Source organism: Pelophylax lessonae (assembly GCF_965119305.1).
Source record: "Pelophylax lessonae genome assembly, chromosome: 7".
Lineage (NCBI taxonomy): Eukaryota > Metazoa > Chordata > Amphibia > Anura > Ranidae > Pelophylax > Pelophylax lessonae.
Window position 1 is genome coordinate 282,602,208 of NC_138774.1, and position 18,028 is coordinate 282,620,235.

At 44.1% G+C, this 18,028-nt stretch overlaps 1 protein-coding gene across 3 annotated transcripts in view; it reads right to left on the reverse strand.

Moving 5' to 3' along the window:
- Nucleotides 1-5,796: 5,796 nt before the first annotated feature.
- The window catches only part of NHSL2 (NHS like 2), a 182,413-nt gene continuing 170,181 nt past the window's right edge, over nucleotides 5,797-18,028 (reverse strand). For all 3 annotated transcript variants that reach the window (XM_082263041.1, XM_082263042.1, XM_082263043.1), the window contains exons 6-8: nucleotides 13,289-15,532; nucleotides 9,971-10,097; nucleotides 5,797-6,571 (exon numbers count right to left, since the gene is read on the reverse strand). In XM_082263041.1, the coding sequence (XP_082119167.1) occupies nucleotides 6,259-6,571; nucleotides 9,971-10,097; nucleotides 13,289-15,532 (2,684 nt within the window). In that variant the 3' untranslated portion in view covers nucleotides 5,797-6,258. The remainder of the gene's footprint in view (nucleotides 6,572-9,970; nucleotides 10,098-13,288; nucleotides 15,533-18,028) is intronic.

An 18,028-nucleotide genomic window follows, 5' to 3' on the forward strand; every position in this document is an offset into this window, starting at 1 on the left:
TCTAAGTGCTTAAGTGCTTCTATCAAAAGTGCATGTTATCACTTTTTATTAAACCTTGGCATGGCCCAGTTGTTGGAAAGGATGTTTGAAGCCCACCCCCAGTTTAAACCCCCCCACCACAAGTCCTTCTCCTTCCTCACACCTAGATTAAGGGCCCATTCCCAATTTTCTATTTATTGCATTAATACTGACGCCTTATGTCACGTGGGAATATGCATTGTGTTAAGGCAGCTTATTCATTTTTATTAGGCTACCAATACACAAGAACGGGCAAAAAAACACACATGCAGCATTTTTGTTGCTGAGCAGAGCAGTGCAGGGAAGCTGCTGTTGTAACATGCCTTTTCCCTTTGATCCCCACTAGCCCTCCTCTCGTCCATCCCAGGTGATATCACATACAAGAGCCTGGGGCAGACAGAAGAGGGGGACCTGTGGGTAACAGTACAGTAATTAACAGTACGCTTCCCTGCAATGCTCTGCAAATCCATAACACGGTTTCTGAAATGGGGTTCAACCGCAAATCAATATGGTGGTGGATGTTTATCCGACCAATGTTTTTTCCAGTGTTGTTCTCAATGAATTGTTCTCTAGTACCCAGTGAGCTCAGGCAGTGTCCTTGAAGACCAAGGAGGTGTATTCATGCCTTCCAGGGCTCACAGAAATGGGTTGGATGGTGCTGGGCATCATTCAACTATGTAAAATGTGGGGCAGTAATCACTGTACATGGAGGACATCCCATTACTTGTTTTAATAAGACTGTGTATGGCTAACCCAAGGCCAGTATGGCAGTAAAAGAACTCGTACAGGTTTAAACTTCATCTTTACTACACTAATTTTTACTTTTTTCATAACACTTACAAGGCCATCTTTTTTTCCAGCATGACTGTGACCCTGTGCACAAAGCCAGCTCCTCAAGGACATGGTTTGATGAGTTTGGTGTGGAGGAACTCAAGTGGCCTACACAGAGCCCTAACCTCAACCCTACTGAACACCTTTAGGATGAAATGGAGCCGGGTCTTCTCATCCAACATTCGTACCTGACCTTACAAATGCTTCTGGCTAAACGGGCACAAATTCCCACAGATATTCTCCATACCTTGTGGAAAGCCTTTCAGAGAAAATTGGAGGCTGTTATGACCAGAAATAGGAGACCAACTTTATATTATTGGCCTTGGTTTTGATGAGTATGCTATGGAGAAACTTTAGTGGCATGCACACAGCCTTGGAGCCAGATATTCTCATCCACCATTCGTACCTGGCCTTATAAATGCTACACAGGCACAAATTCCCACAGATATACTTAAAACCTTGTGTAAAGCCTTCCCAGAAGAGTGGAGGCTGTTATGACCACAAATAGGAGATCAACTCTTATTTAATGTCAATGGCTTTGAAGAGTTTAGTGTGCAGGAACTCAAGTGGCGTGCACACAGCCCTGACCTCACCACTATTGAATACAACTGTTTCAAACTAGGGATGCACCGATCCGATATCAGCGCAGATATGGCCATTATAGCTGGATCGGGGGATCGGTAACATTGACCGATCCACTGGCCGATCTGGTTCTTGCTTAGTAACGGCTCAGCCATCCCTTACTTGGTGCCATAGTGGTATGGGATGGGAGCCGCTACTTCCTGTATAGTCCTGGTGGAGTGATATCAGATGCACTCCGTCTGTGAATGTAGGAGCTGTACATATTAAGACCCTGTTCACACTGGGGCGACGCTACTTGCCGGGGCGACCTCACAGGTCGCGGTGCGCAGCTCGCACCGCGAACTCGGAGCGGCCGGCACGGACTTCATATCACTGAAGTCAATGCAGGTCGCTCCAGGTCGCCCCAAAGAAGCTCCGGACCCTTTTACTAAGTCGGAGCGACTTGTGTCGCTTCTATTAGAACGGGTCCACAGCTACTCTATGGCAGGCGACCTACGGTGACCTGTCAGGCGACCAGGTCGCCTGACAGGTCGCCCCAGTGTGAACGGAGTCTAAGCAGTGGCTTTGCTCTGTACTGCAGCCGCTTGCTTTGCATGTAGCTCCGGATCCGTTCCGGTATCAGTATCGGCGATTTCACAACGCCAGATATCGGTATCGGGTCCAAAAAAGTCGGATCGATGCATCCCTATAAACTGAACGCCAATTATAAGCCAGGTCTTTTCATCCAACATCCGTACCTGACCTCACAAAATGGTCTTTTGGCTAAAGGAGCCCAAATCGCCCAGACACACTCCAAAATCTTGTGACAAAGGTTCCCAGTGCAGGATGTTATAGACACAAAAGAGGGCTAAATCCATACTAATTTCGAAGGTTTTGGCATAGGATGTCCTACAAGGCCATATAGTGCAGAAACCATGGAAATGTACTATATGGCCTTGTCCTATAATTAAGATTTTCCTATTAAATGCTCAAAGTATCATGAGTGATGGCCATTTCATAAGTGCTACATTTTGGTAAATAGCCCTACTAAAGACTTTAAATGATTGGGGATACAAATAATTACTGCTCAATAGATTTCCAAGCAATGGGAAAGTGCAAACATTCCTAAAAGAGCAAAGATGATAGACCTGCATGTTCATATCACATTTATAATCCTTACTCACATGATCTATGCAATATCAACAATTGGCATAAGCTCTTCATTTCCTTGAAAGTTGAAGAATATCGTAGTAAGGACAGTCAGATATTAAATACTTTACAAGATGGTATGATGTTAGAAGGCCACCAAATGAAAAATGCAGATTGACACAATATGAACTGGCATCTGGTAATATCTTGATAGGTCCCATCAAGCAACATTTTATAAATGATCACAGGAGGAACTTGACATGCAGGACCACCAGTAATAACGTCTGTAGAGTGTCCCATGCTGCAACAAGACTTTTCCACTTCAAATAACGAGTGGAAAATTATTTCGAAGAGGGTTACTGCTTATGGCCTTGTTAATTCATCCTAAGTGAATGCTATTATGCAGCTCTACAGATGAAATCCCATAAGGATAGACTGGAACTCTTTGGACTTGGGGGCAAGTTCACCTAGCTGAGTACAGATTCATATCTTCCAGAATCACTATGCTTTGCAACTCTTGGCATATGACCATATGACATCTCAGAGCTGCAAGGGAAGACCACTGGAAGACTCCCTTCTGCCAGATGTTGTGATCTCAGGTCTAAACAGGGAGCCAGGAACCATATAATGTCTGCTAAATTACACTTACTGCAGGTCCTGCTATAACTGATGCCTAAATGGTAAAGTATCTCCATTTAAGGCCACCAGCCCAACATATTTTTTTATGCCTAGCCCAGGAAGCACTTGCCCACCATTCCAAAATATCATGTTAGTACTGACCTGGGGGGGGGGCACTTGTTCACCAGCCTAACATATAATTTTAGGACTTTGCCAAGGGGACACTTGCTCTCCAGCCCAGTATATAATTTTAGGACTTTGCCCAGGGGACACTTGCCCAACAGCCCAACATATAATTTTAGGACTGGCCCAGGGGGGCACTTGCCCACAAGTCCAACATATAATTTTAAAACTGGCCCAGGGGGCCCTTGCCCACCAGCCCAACATATCATTTTAGGACTTTGCCCAGGGGACACTTGCTCACCAGCCCAGCATATCATTTTGAGACTGGCCCAGGGGGCACTTGCCCACCAGCCCAACATATCAGTTTAGGAAGGAGTGGCTCAGGGGGCACTTGCCGACCAGCCCAACATATCATTTTATGACTAGCCCAGGAAGCACTTGCCCACCAGCCCAAAATATAATTTCAGTAATGGCCTGGGAGGCACTTGTTCACCAGCCTAACATATAATTTTAGGACTGGCACAGGGGACACTTGCTCACCAGCCCAGCATATCATTTTGAGAATGGCGCATGGGGCACTTGCCCACTAGCCTAACATATAATTTTAGGACTGGCCCAGGGGACAATTGCTCACCAGCCCAGCATATCATTTTGAGACTGGTACAGAGGGCACTTTCCCACCAGCCCAACATATAATTTTAGGACTGGCCCAGGGGGGCACTTGCCCACAAGTCCAACATATTTTAGGACTGGCCCAGGGGGCACTTGCTTACCAGCCCAACTTAGAATGTATGGACTAGCCAAAGGGGGCACTTGCCCACCAGCCCAACATATCATGTTAGGACTAGCCCAGGGGGCACTTGCCCACCAGCCCAACATGTAATTTTAAGACTGGTCCAGGGGGCACTTGCCCCCCTGCTCCATCCTCCTTTTAATTCCACATCACTACCAGTGAAAGAGATGTGATATCTGTGGTATCTCTGTCTTGCCATAAGGAGGAGTCCCAACCGATGGCTAATTTAATGTTAAACTCCAGGCAGATACGAAAAGGCACAAATCGATCCAGCTCTGTATTTGTTAACACATCATTAAATGTATTTTGTTAAATGCAAGCAGTGTAAGTACCTTCATTTGACCTTGGTACAGCAGAGCTTAGATAGAGAAGAGGGGCAAGGAGTCAATCAGGTGTACTAAAGTGCTAATGGAAGGAGAGAGCAGAGTGACAGGGAGATGAGCTTATCAGTCTGTTGCTTCTCCTTCGCTGTTTAATCACAGGCTGGGGGAGGGACGCAACCTGCAAGTGTTACTGAACTGCAGCAGGTCTTCTGCCTGGCTAGAAAAGGCTGTTCTGTGTGGAGGAGCTGTTTAAATCTCACGACTGGATGGGCAGAAATAAAAATCACTTGGCAGGTAAAACAGCTCTCTTACATGTACTGCTTATGTGCATCCAGTTTGCCCAGAGGTAATCTTTAAAGTGCTCAGGAATTATAGATTGTAATGCATCGCATAATACTATCTTCAATATTCAGTAATCCAAGTGAATCCTACCAGTGCCATGTTCATTAAAGCCAAGACTTATTCTTAGTTTCATGAACTCTAAAATGTCTCTGCATATGTATGACAATGCGAATATCAACACTTTTAGATGGAAGTTTCAGATGGAACTTCTTGATGGAACTTTTAGATAGCACTTTCAGATGGAACTTTTCAATTGAACTTTTAAATGCAACCTTCAGATGGAGTTTTTAGATGGAACCTTCAGATGAAATGTTTAGATGGAACCTTCAGATGAAATGTTTAGATGGAAACTTCAGATGAGATGTTTAGATGGAACCTTCAGATGAAATGTTTAGATGGAACCTTCAGACGAAATGTTTAGATGGAACCTTCAGATGAAATGTTTAGATGGAACCTTCAGATGAAATGTTTAGATGGAACCTTCAGATGAAATGTTTAGATGGAACCTTCAGATGAAATGTTTGGATGGAACCTTCAGATGAAATGTTTGGATGGAACCTTCAGATGAAATGTTTAGATGGAACCTTCAGATGAAATGTTTAGATGGAACCTTCAGATGAAATGTTTGGATGTAACCTTCAGATGAAATGTTTAGATGGAACCTTCAGATGAAATGTTTAGATGGAACTTTCAGATGAAATGTTTAGATGGAACCTTCAGATGAAATGTTTAGATGGAACCTTCAGATGAAATGTTTGGATGGAACCTTCAGATGAAATGTTTAGATGGAACCTTCAGATGAAATGTTTAGATGGAACCTTCAGATGAAATGTTTGGATGGAACCTTCAGATGAAATATTTAGATGGAACCTTCAGATGAAATGTTTAGATGGAACCTTCAGATGAAATGTTTGGATGGAACCTTCAGATGAAATGTTTAGATGGAACCTTCAGATGAAACATTTGGATATAACTTTCCGATGGAATTTTTAAATTGAACTTTTAGAAGGAACTTCCACATGGAACTGTTGGATGGAACTTTCAGATGGAACAACACATTTTAGATAAACCGTCTTCTCAAAACCTCCCCACATAGCTGCGAGAAGATGAATATAAACTATATATATATACAGTACTACAAAATGCAAAGCTCATAGTGATTGCAAAACACTTTCTGGATTACATGCAGATTCATGAATGGTCCAGAAGAGAGATCTGGCAGATGTCACATTATTACTACATTTAATATATCAGCTTAAGTTTGGCACATTATTTGAAAATGATTCTTTTCATAGTATTCCAGAGAAGTTCAGCTGAAATGAGTGAATTAAGTTCTTCAATTGGACAATTGTTCGATTAGCCTTTAAAACAAAATTTGGTGGACATTGCCAACACCTGGTCACTAAATACATTCCCGTGTACAATGGCTGTAATCTCGGCAGACGTAAGTGTACAAAATTTCACACATCTCTTCATCTCCAAGATTTTCCCCGAAAAAATTTAATCCCTAGGCAAGGTTTTTGTATTGCCGTTTTTTTCCATTTCTGGAGCAAACTCACTCATCACTCTCCGAGCCAAAGGGTTGTTGGTTTTAAGGAGTTCTGCGGCTGAAGGTCGGGCCCCTATGCTGCTTTTGCTACCCTTCCTTTGGAGAAGGGCCTTAAAGTCCTCGTTTTTGCTGGAAGTCCGACTAATGCTCAGGGTTCCCAAGTCATTATTTGTGGAGTATGAAATTTTAATGGGCGACACTGAGCTTTGTCTGCTTCCAAAAGAATCTCCGGAGTCTTTCCATCCCAGCAACTTCCTTTTGGACCTAATGAAGAAAGAAGAAAATATTGTAGCATCCAAAATTCAGAAGTAGACCTCAGTATTAGGGCCGGTATCAAGGGGCTTTTGTTGGTGTCTGATGGGTTATTCATTCCCACACAAGTCTATGGGGATGCAAAGTCCACTTAACCAGGTCAAATGCAGGTCAGAATGTGGTTAACTGTAGGTCAAATGGAGATCTAATAGAAGTCAACTGCAGATCAAAAGGAGGTCAACTGCAAGTCAAATGGAGGTCTAAAGGAGTTCAACTTCAAGTCAAATGGAGGTCAGAAGATAGTCATTTGCATTGTCAAATGCACCTGTCAATGAATTCTGAATGATTTCAGAGGCATCTTAAACTAATGTCAAACTGATGACATCAGCCCAAACATCATTGCCACAGGCCTTTAGAGGTGAAGGAATTAATTTGCAAAGTTATTGGAATCGATTAAAAAAAATAAATGACTCAGCATTCGCACAGCCACCCCAAATAATCCCCGTAATGTGTCTAACATTTGTATTTCCAATGATATCAGCTCCATCTAGTGGCTACAATGCAGTATTTTACTGACTGGGGTATTTCAGGAAATTATCGTCCCAGGAATGTAATTGTAACATTGGTTGTGCTCTCAACCAAACTGTCAAACCATCCAATGGCTGGTGTCATAACTGATCACATGTGCAGCCAGTGGTTTATTTTGGTTTTGTGCTGCCTTAGGCAAGACTTAAATTTAGTGCCCCCCCTTCCTGTTTAAGATCCACCCCTTCATCTGTAAACCACACCCCTTTCTATTTAGGCCCCACCTCTTTCTATTAGGGCTCCACCTCTTCGGAGGTGGGGTGAGAGAGGGGGGGGGGTGAGCGAGAGAAGGGGGGTGAGAGAGAGAGAGAGGGGAGTGAGAGAGAGAGAGGGGAGTGAGAGAGGGGAGGGGATGAGAGGAAGGCGAGAGAGAGGGGGGGTTGAAAGAGAGAGAGTGTGGGGTGAGAGAGGGAGGGGGGTGAGAGAGAGGGGGCTCCCCTATCTCTCCATACTACACCAGGAGGATTCCCCCCCCCCCCAAAAAAAGAACTACACCAGACTCTCACCTTCCTGCAGCCCGCAGGCTCCTTTTTAGCAGCTGTGTGTAGCGAGGCTGCCAAGGCACGATCCCAGCCCGGGACTCCGATCTGCTCTGCCAAGTGAGCTACTTCCGGGATCAGAGGCTGCAGCCACCGCTGCCTCCTGTTTCTGCTTTGCTCCCCTTTCAGCGAATGGTCAGTCCGTGCCCGCTCCTGGTGTCACCCCTCTGGGGAGTGTCACCCGGGTGCGGTCTGCACCTCCAGAACCCTGGTAGCGATGCCACTGCTCATAGTGTTCCTTCTGCCTGGGGGCGGTGCCGCCCCTCCCTAAAAAACTGCCACCCAAGGCAAAGGCCTTGTCTGCCTCGCGGTAGATACATCCATGTGTGCAGCATCATGGCAGTTGACAATTAAACAGAGGCCAAGATGGCAGCTTCCTTGGTTAAAAACAATAGGAGGGCTTACTTACACTTTAAGTATTTAGGGTGGCTTTCCTCTATTACTTTCCATTTTCTCAAAGTGTGGACTGTTGTGCCTTCCATGCTTACATCTGTAAACCCCACCCCTTTCTATTTAGGCCCCACCTCTTTTTATTAGGGCTCCACTTCTTCAGAGGTGGGGGGAGAGAGGGGGAGTGAGAGAGAGAGAAGGGGGGTGAGAGAGAGGGGGGTGAGAGAAAGGGGAGTGAGAGAGAAAGGGGAGTGAGAGAGAAATGGGGTGAGAGAGAAATGAGGTGAGAGAGGGGAGGGGATGAGAGGGAGGCAAGAGAGAGGGGGGTTGAAAGAGAGAGAGTGTGGGGTAAGAGAGGGAGGGGGTGAGAGAGAGGGGGCTCCTCTCTCCATACTACACCAGGAGGATTCCCCCCCCCCCCCAAAAAAAAAGAACTACACCGGACTCCCACCTTCCTGCAGCCCGCCGGCTCCTTTTTAGCAGCTGTGTGTAGCGAGGCTGCCAAGGCACGATCCCAGCCCGGGACTCCGATCTGCTCTGCCCAGTGAGCTACTTCCAGGATCAGAGGCTGCAGCCACTGCCGCCTCCTGCTTCTGCTTTGCTCCCCTTTCACCGAACGGTCAGTCTGGGGAGTGTCACCCAGGTGCGGTCTGCCCCCCCCCCAACCCCGGTAGTGATGCCACTGCTCATAGTGTTCCTTCTGCCTGGGGGCGGCGCCGTCCCTCCCTAAAAAACTGCCACCCAAGGCAAACGCCTTGTCTGCCTCGCGGTAGATACGTCCATGTGTGCAGCATCATGGCGGCTGACAATTAAACAGAGGCCAAGATGGCAGCTTCTTTGGTTAAAAACAATAGAAGGGTTTACTTCCACTTTAAGTATTTAGGGTGGCATTTCAAGGGCTCCCCTCCAAAACTTTCCATTTTCTCAAAGTGTGGACTTTTGCGCCCTTCCATGCTTACATTACTTGTAAATTCTAAAACGTTTTTTAACCATTACCACACAGGGTAAGGTGTTTTAATCACTGACCGACCCAATAGAGCAGGTATCAGTCCAAGAAGTAGACAAAGACCTTGGACAATGCCTTAACAAAGATGGCACCACTCTTCTGGAGATAAGAGCAGATGAAGGCATTATTACGGGGTATATTATGACCTCTGGGAGAGGTTATAAATACCCGGAAGGGTTGACTTGCCACATTACTAAGCATGAATGGACTTAACGTGCAAAAATATATCTGATGGTAGTTCAACTTTAAGGAGAATTGCATTCATAAGAGGCCTTGAGGATCGTTATACTGATCAGTGCCAATGAGAGACTGCACTGGGAGGGAAGGATTCCTCCTCCATAATATCCTAATTCCTTCTGATGGATCACAGGGATCTCAGCTGCAGCTGTGTGTGGGCTGAATACTGAGCAGGGACCTGAAAATGGAATTTCTGATCATCTGCAGTTTTTTTTTTTTTCTAGGTAGTGAAAAGTAAGGCAGATAAAATAAGTCTGGCATGTGATTTCTCACCCTAAATATTTCCTTTTGTACCTACCAGATGGATGAACACCTGGGGCTTCTGCAGGGCTGCATGTCAAAGTGAACCCTGCCCATGCCCAGATTCTTGGCTTACTCTTAGTGGTGTATAAAAAATAAAATTGCAGGGCCCATCGTCCTGTGAAACTGCATTTTTACTGTGTAAATGGGGGAAAAATCAAACGTTAGTAGACTTTTTTTTCTTTCCAGGTTGAATGTTATTCAATACAGAAAAGAGGGAATCAGAAAAATACTGCATCATGACCACTAGATGGAGCTGATGATAATAAAAAATAAATACGGTATTTATTTAGTGTGATCGCCAGCTCCATCTAGTTGCCAAAATAGTGCCGGAAAGTAACAGTCTTGATGTACCTGTGGATTAGCGTAAATAAATCTTCTGTGGTTCGTGAACTGACAAACACCTCATCGTCATCTTCAGTGATGGACTCGGCTGTCTTGCTTGATACACACTTGTCTTCTGGTAAGTCTGCGTATGGTCCTATGAAACAAATATGCAAAAATATTACAAAATGAGACTTTTCTACAAATTTTAGGAGCTATTAAGAACCAATTTACATTGAATTGAATAAATAATCACACTACAAGTTAAATTAAGGTGTTTCCAGTGAAGGGTAATGGTAAAGCCACAGCATACAAAGATATTTTATATATTTTTGCTCTTCAAACTTTTAAACAACAGGTTGGTGAAGGTGACATGGTTTGACCAGTTATGGAGTGGAGGAACTTGACTAGCCTTTTAGAGTCCTGACCTCAACCCTAATGAACATATCTGGGATTAGGTCTTCTCATTAAACATTACCACCTGACCTCAACCCTACTGTAAAGCTTATGGATGAACTGGATTATCAGTTAGAACCAGATCTTCTCATCCAACAACAGTACCTGACCTCAACCCTATTGAACAGCTTTGGGATGAATTGGATCACTGATTGCGAGCCAGGTCTTCTCGTCCAAAAGAAGTACCTGACCTTAACCCTACTGAACAACTTTGGGGTGGGGTTTTCTCATCCAACAACAGTACCTGACCTCAACCCTACTGAACAACTTTGGGATTGGGTTTTCTCATCCAACAACAGAAACTGACCTCAACTCTATGGAACAACTTTGGGATGGGGTCTTCTCATCCAAAAACAGTACCTGACCTCAACCCTGCTGAACAGATTGGGATCACATCTTCTTATCCAACAACAGTCCCCAACTTTAATCCTACTGAAAAACTTTGGGATGGGGTCTTCTCATCCAACAACAGTACCTGATCTGAACCCTACTGAACAACTTTGGGATGAAGTCTTCTCATCCAACAACAGTACCTGACCTCAAACCTGCTGAACAGCTTTACCTGACCTCAACCATGCGGAACAGTCATTTTGTGGCAGATCTTCTCATCCAACAACAGTACCTGACCTCAACAATACTGAACATTTTTGGGATCAGATCTTCTTATTTAACATAATTCCCTAACCTCAACCCTGCTAAACAGATCTGGAATGAATTGGATAACCAATTGGGAGCCAGATCTTCTTATCCAACATCAGTACCCAACCTCAAGCCTACTGAACACCTTTGAGACCAGGTCTTCCCATCTAACAACAGTACCTGACCTCAACCCTACTGAACATTTTTGGGATCAGATCTTCTTATTTAACATAATTCCCTAACCTCAACCCTGCTAAACAGATCTGGAATGAATTGGATAACCAATTGGGAGCCAGATCTTCTTATGCAACATCAGTACCCAACCTCAAGCCTACTAAACACCTTTGAGACCAGGTCTTCCCATCCAACAACAGTACCTGACCTCAACCCTACTAAACACCTTTGGGACCAGGTCTTCTCATCCAACAACAGTACCTGACCCCAACCCTGCTGATCAGCTTTGGGATCACATCTTCTTATCCAACAGCAGTCCCCAACTTTAATCCTACTGAACAACTTTGGGATGGGGTCTTCTCATCCAACAACAGTACCTGACCTCAACCCTACTGAACAACTTTGGGATGGAGTCTTCTCATCCAACAACAGTACCTGACCTCAAACCTGCTGAACAGCTTTACCTGACCTCAACCCTGCGGAACAGTAATTTTGTGGCAGATCTTCTCATCCAACAACAGTACCTGACCTCAACCCTACTGAACATTTTTGGGATCAGATCTTCTTATTTAACATAATTCCCCAACCTCAACCCTGCTAAACAGATCTGGAATGAATTGGATAACCAATTGGGAGCCAGATCTTCTTATCCAACATCAGTACCAAACCTCAAGCCTACTGAACATCTTTGAGACCAGGTCTTATCATCCACAACAGTACCTGACCTCAACCCTTCTGAACATCTTTGGGATCAGATCTTCTCATCTAACATCAGTACCTGACCTCAACTCTACTGAACAGCTTTGGGATGAATTGGATAATGGATTATGAGCCAGGTCTTCCCATCTAATCACAGTATCTGACCTCAACCTCACTGAAAATCTTTGGGATGAATTGGAACAGTGATTTTGTGGCAGATCTTCCCATCCAACAACAGTACCTGACCTCAACCCTACTGAACATTTTTGAGATCAGGTCTTCTTATTTAACATCATTCCCTAACCTCAACCCTGCTAAACATATATGGAATTAATTGGATAACCAATTGGGACCCAGATCTTCTCACCCAACATCAGGACCCAACCTCAAGCCAACTGAACACTTTTGAGACCAAGTCTTCCCATCCAACAACAGTATCTGACCTCAACCCTACTGAATATCCTTGGGATCAGATCTTCTCATCCAAAATCAGTACCTTACCACAGATATTCTCCAAAATCGAATGGAAAGCCTGTTCAAAAGAATCGAGGATGGTATACCCACACAGAAAGGGGGCAACTTCATCTTATTGTCCCGGGTTTTGGAATAGGATGTCCAACAAGCTCATTTAGGTGTGATGGTCACAACTTTTGGCCATACAGTGTATATTATCCATTAAAATAGTAATAGATTATTCATACCAGTAGACAGTATTGAGTATAATTCACAAATCCAAAAAAACCTAGCTGCAATCTGGACTTTTCTCTTGAATGGAACAACAGAATTTAGCATTCACTGGGGGGACGGGAGGTGTTACCCCCTTTCCTAGAAGTTGTTTAATTTTCAACGAGGTTGATTTCTCAAAGGAGAATTGCAAAGTGAATGTTAACAAGTAAGGTGAAGCTGTGTTCACTTTGGATACACAATCATGTGCTAGATAATAAAAATCGAGTGCCTTTGCACACAAATGGGTATTTCAAGTGAGCAAAGGATGGCCTTATTTACCAACATTCACTTTGTAAACTGGGCATAAACCTTTCAAATTGGCGTTGACTTTGCTAAGGTGAACAGCTTTTACTCGCTTAGTAAATCAACCTCCGTGTGTGGTTTTTAGGTGGCAACTTTTTGCTGGTAGCAGCAAAATTACACACTTTTAAGAAATGTCCCCTGTACCGCTGACAGGTAACTGCCCCTTTTCCATACTCTTTTGATGGTTTCTCAATTCTCAGCGTGGAAAATGAAATCTATCACGCTTCAAGGTATGAAATGTACTTGTGTCAAATATCATCACCATACAACACCAAGCAAAAGCTAACTGTATTGGTAATACTTGACTCTCAAGCTTTATAGTGTGTTTCTTTTGCTCTTAGTGATAGTTACCTGAAAAAGCATCCATAGATACAAGGTCAGGTTGTACAGCGTGAATGGTTCCTTCTGCAGCATATTTCTGGAACTCAATGATATCAGGATATGCGCTGGCTCCAGAATCTGAAGATACAACAGGGGATAGCCTCTGTTCCGATGAAGAGGATGTTGTTTGGCTTGGTGGTGGACTAGCAACTGGCAAGTGTAGCATGCTGGGCTTTTTTGGAATCGGTGGTGGAACCTTTACTTTCCTTTTATCGATATAATTCAAGTTCTGTAGAGTTATTCTGTCTGGGAATTGTCTTCCCCTGTAATAGTCATCTTCATCAGCACTGCTCTGTGAGAAACCTGGCTGGTTCGTTTGGAAGTAACTCTCGGGTGGTGGAGAGGGGTCTAAGGATGGAGGTGTCTCCATACGAGTTTCATAGTCATAATTCTTCTTGTGCCGGAGAGTTCCAATCACCATGTATGCATCTTGAGGTGATGATTGGTCTCGAATGTATTTTCCAGGAGAAGAGGGTGACATCACAGGAGATTCTGGTGTGACTGCAGAAGTTCTATAAGAAAGGTTGTTGGGCCTTCTAGACATGGGGGGTTTTTCTGCCACTGGAGGCTTTGTCTTTTTCTCTGGCAAGGGAAAAGCTTCATCAGTCAGTTCATCTAAGTGGTCTAAAATATCCAAGCTGTCTTCAGTTTCAGATTTGCTTATTGACCTGAGTCGGATGTTACGGAGGTCCGACTGAGTGACCATCGGCATTATTGGCTGAACTGGACTTGTCTTCTGAGTCTGGTTTTTTGTACTAAAACTCGATGATTTTGAAGACTTTCTTCCACTGGTTAGATCCAGATGCGTTGGTGGAGTGAGTGGTAAGTCAAATGGCTGACGGACATTGGGGCTTCTATCAATCGGTGAAACAGCTGGAAGTGATGATTTTCTTTCAGGGACCATAGGCCTTACTTTATGACTTTGGTAAGGAGAATGGCCTAGAATTAATGATGTTGGAATCATCGTTGGGGTCTCTGACTGGCTTGAGTAGCCACTAGATGGAGACATCAAACCAGGAGGTTTACCAGGTGATGACATCTTTGAGCTTGCTTCTGTCCAAGCTTGGGATGGCGTTGTGGCTCTTGAATTGTAAAGCGATGTCAGCGACTCAGAACTTCCCTGTATCTTCCTAGATTCTATAACAGTTACACTTGTTGCAGAACTAGAGCCTGTCAATGTCCTGTACAGATCATTAGACTTGCAATCACTGGAATTCCAGTTTTGAGTAAAGAGCATACTTTTCGATGATGGCATCGTAGCATTGCCCTGCATTGATGTTGGAATATAACTGTGTCCCTGACTATCAAATGCAATGCAAAGGCTTTTAGGTCTTTGATCCTTTGGCATAGTGGACACCGGGTGCAGTTTCTGTGCAGATGCATCTTTTATGAGGGAAACACTGCGTGCCGGAGGTGAAGGCTTTTTCTTCGGCTTTCTCAAGGAGATGCTTCGAGACCTTCTACGTTCTTGATTGTCTTGCTCAACCATCACAGATACATTCTCTGTACTTGTGCTCTCCTCTGAGCTCCCACTGGGATAGTTTAGAGCATAATCCCCACTTCCTCTCCTGTTCTCTGCATAGGTTATGTCTACTGACGAGAGGGAACCGGTGTCTGTAGGCATCGACAGTGACCTTTCTCGGAATGTGCACTCGCTGCGCGTTGTTGGCAAAGTGGACGAGTTGTTCAAATTGCTTGCTCCTGGTTGACTAGGGCAGGAGACAACCTTGTACTTCTCTGTTTTTGGTGGATCCACACCGTGTCCTGGAAGAGTTGTACTCGAGCACATGTTTCCACCATTACCCCTTGCTATGTTTTCCTTTTTTATCTTAAAGGAACCTGAGCCTTTACAAACCCCTGGAGATGCCATGGTCATAGTTGACATTTTTGTGGGCTCTGCAACAGATACCTGTGCACTTTTCACAGGGCTTGGTGAAGTCATATAGTTGAAGGAGTTTCCCTGCCAGTTTGATGTAGCACAGTCCTTAGCCCCGTTACATGGGGGATTTGAATATATCATACTCGTGCTGTCCATATTATTGGATGGCTGTAATATGTGACCAAGATCACTGAAAGTCTTTCTTAACGGCAACTGTTGAGGGTGAGGTGTAGCCGCCCTCCCTCCAGGATGTCTTCCGTGGGATTCCGATTTAGCGGGAGGAGAATCTGGGGGTGCTGGAGGTGGTTCACTGCTTGTTACACCATTGACGTTACCTGCAGAAAAAATTATTTTAACAGTTTTATACTGAGATAATGCTACAAATGTTTGAGTAGTTTCTATAAGGTTAGGATATGCATTTTTGACTTCTTATGGTTTTGTCAGTAAGCTGCCCAAACCATCAAGTGCACATAGAATGAAATACAGTAGCATGTGACTGAAGACTTGCTTACTTGTGTTCATATGGCTTTGTTAATAAACACCGACATAAAAGTCATGCGACTGCCGATCCCACTTTGCCCTGAAACTTCGGTCCAACGTCGATCCGACTTCCATGCGACTTTAATGAACGGGGGAATCCGACTTTGAAAAAAAAAGGGCCTCCTTCCCACAACCCTTGGCTGCGGTTGTTGGAGTCTGTGAGCAGGGGGCTTATTGGAATCTGAAAGCACACTTTAAGAAAGAAGGCCTCCGGATCCCTGCTCCCCACCCCTCCCATGTGAAGTATGAGTATGGAGTACCCATTCACTCCCAAAAAAGCAGTGTAGTGTAAAAAAATCATGAGAGGGTTTTAGATAGTGATCGACTGATATCGTTTTTTCATTGCCGATACCGATATTTGGGTCATCGCGTATCGGTATCTGCTAATATGGGCTGATATTTTCGTACATTTAAAACATTTTTTTTTTTTTACTTGACAGGTACTCTTATGGAGGGATCTGGGGGTCTAAATTTGACCCAAAACCCCTCCTCTGCACTTAAAAGCATTCAATAACGTCAAGTTTGGCTGTTTTGAATGCTGTAATTTTTTTTAATTTGCCGCAGAGTACCCGGAAGTAATGTCATGACATCACTTCCAGGTTTTGGCATGGAGACCCGATCAGAGCCGATTGTGGCTTTGATCGGGTCTTCAGCGGCTGTGCAGGCTGGTTTCCCGGGTCTCCAGAAGGCGGCGGAAGGGGGGCCGTCCCCTCCAGCTTGTTGTAATGACCGCCGAGCGGCTTCTCAGCCACATCAGTTGTCATTACAAGACAGCCGACCGTCGCCTATGGAAGCCGGTACCGGGTTGATGCCTCTAGCTGCAGGCATAACTCCAGGACAAGCACTTTCCTGAAATATCGGCAATATCGGTAAACTCAGGGTCCGATTCCGATATATCGGGGAAAGTGCACATCGGCCCAAAATGAATAATGAATAATATCCCCTTTGGTAGCTCCATCGTCAATTACGATGACCGCCACCGCCACCGTCCCGATTAAAAAAGAAAAAAAAATGCTCCACAGCCTCCGCTATTCTGTCAGTTCCGGTGTCTTACAGTTCTTATATACCTATGAGGAGTGGCCATCAGGTGACGTCACCTAGAGAACCCGCCCCCTTGTATCGTCACGGAGCCAGGGGAAACTCCACGCTGTTTTTTTTTTACATTTTGGCGTGGGGTTTCCCCTCAAAATCCTCGGGGGGTTGTGACGCCATTTTTTTCTCTCAAAGTCAGATTAAATTTGGATCCAATTAATTTAACACGCATGGAAGTCATGTCGATGTTGCAGGGCAAAGTTGGATTGACAGTCGCACAACTCTCATGTCACACTGCTGTGAACCGGGCCTTAGGGTTGAGATGGCTTTATTTAACAACAAAGCCATTGATTACCATGATCACATGGCTTTGTTGTTCAAAGATTTTATTGGGTTTTTGAAAAGTTTTACAAAGTGCACATAACATTGTGCGCAAACCAGTGCAATGAGAGGAACAATGTGAAGTATAGTAGAGGCAAGCACATGTCAACAAAGTGAAATCCCTATTTGACCTGACTGTTGTTGATGATCCAAACACACTCTTCACTTTATATCTGGGCTCTTCCAAGGATTGGGTAGAAGGTCCAATATACTTCTTCACTTTTGTAATTTGTTTATTTGGTATGTTTGGCCATTCTCACTTATGATAGTCTGGGTGTTTTTATGATCTATCACATATTCTGATATGCTACTTTATTATTATTATTATCTTTACTAGATGGCTTGGTTCTGATGGCGATTCCACCTCTATATCTCTCATTCACACACTACAGACCGAATATTTTACTTTGTTTTTGATCCTAGCATACCTTAGATTTCCAAATGTGTATGCATATAATATATAACGTATAACATATGATGTTTTTTAGCGTTTGTTCGAGGTAAGATTAATCACCATTGTGCTGACCCCTCCAATCTCTTTGCCATTTTGCCCCCCCCCCCCAATATGTTGATCCTGTATGGTCCTTCACACATTTCTAGTACCTCTTATCCAGTTCCCTTCCCTCTCCTTCCCCTTCCCTCCCCCCTCCTTTTTTTTCTCTTTCCTTTCCTCCAGTTTGTAGTTGCATTTTGTTTCAAATTAAAAATGATATTGATTTGTTTTTCCTCCTTTGAATATGTTACCAGAAGATATGTTTTTTTTTTGTATGTATTTATTTCTGTAACTGATATATTGTTTGTATTATTTACCATCTGTAAATACTAAAATGACTTAAAAGTGGATCCTGAAGAAGCCCTTATTTTGGGCGAAACGTGTC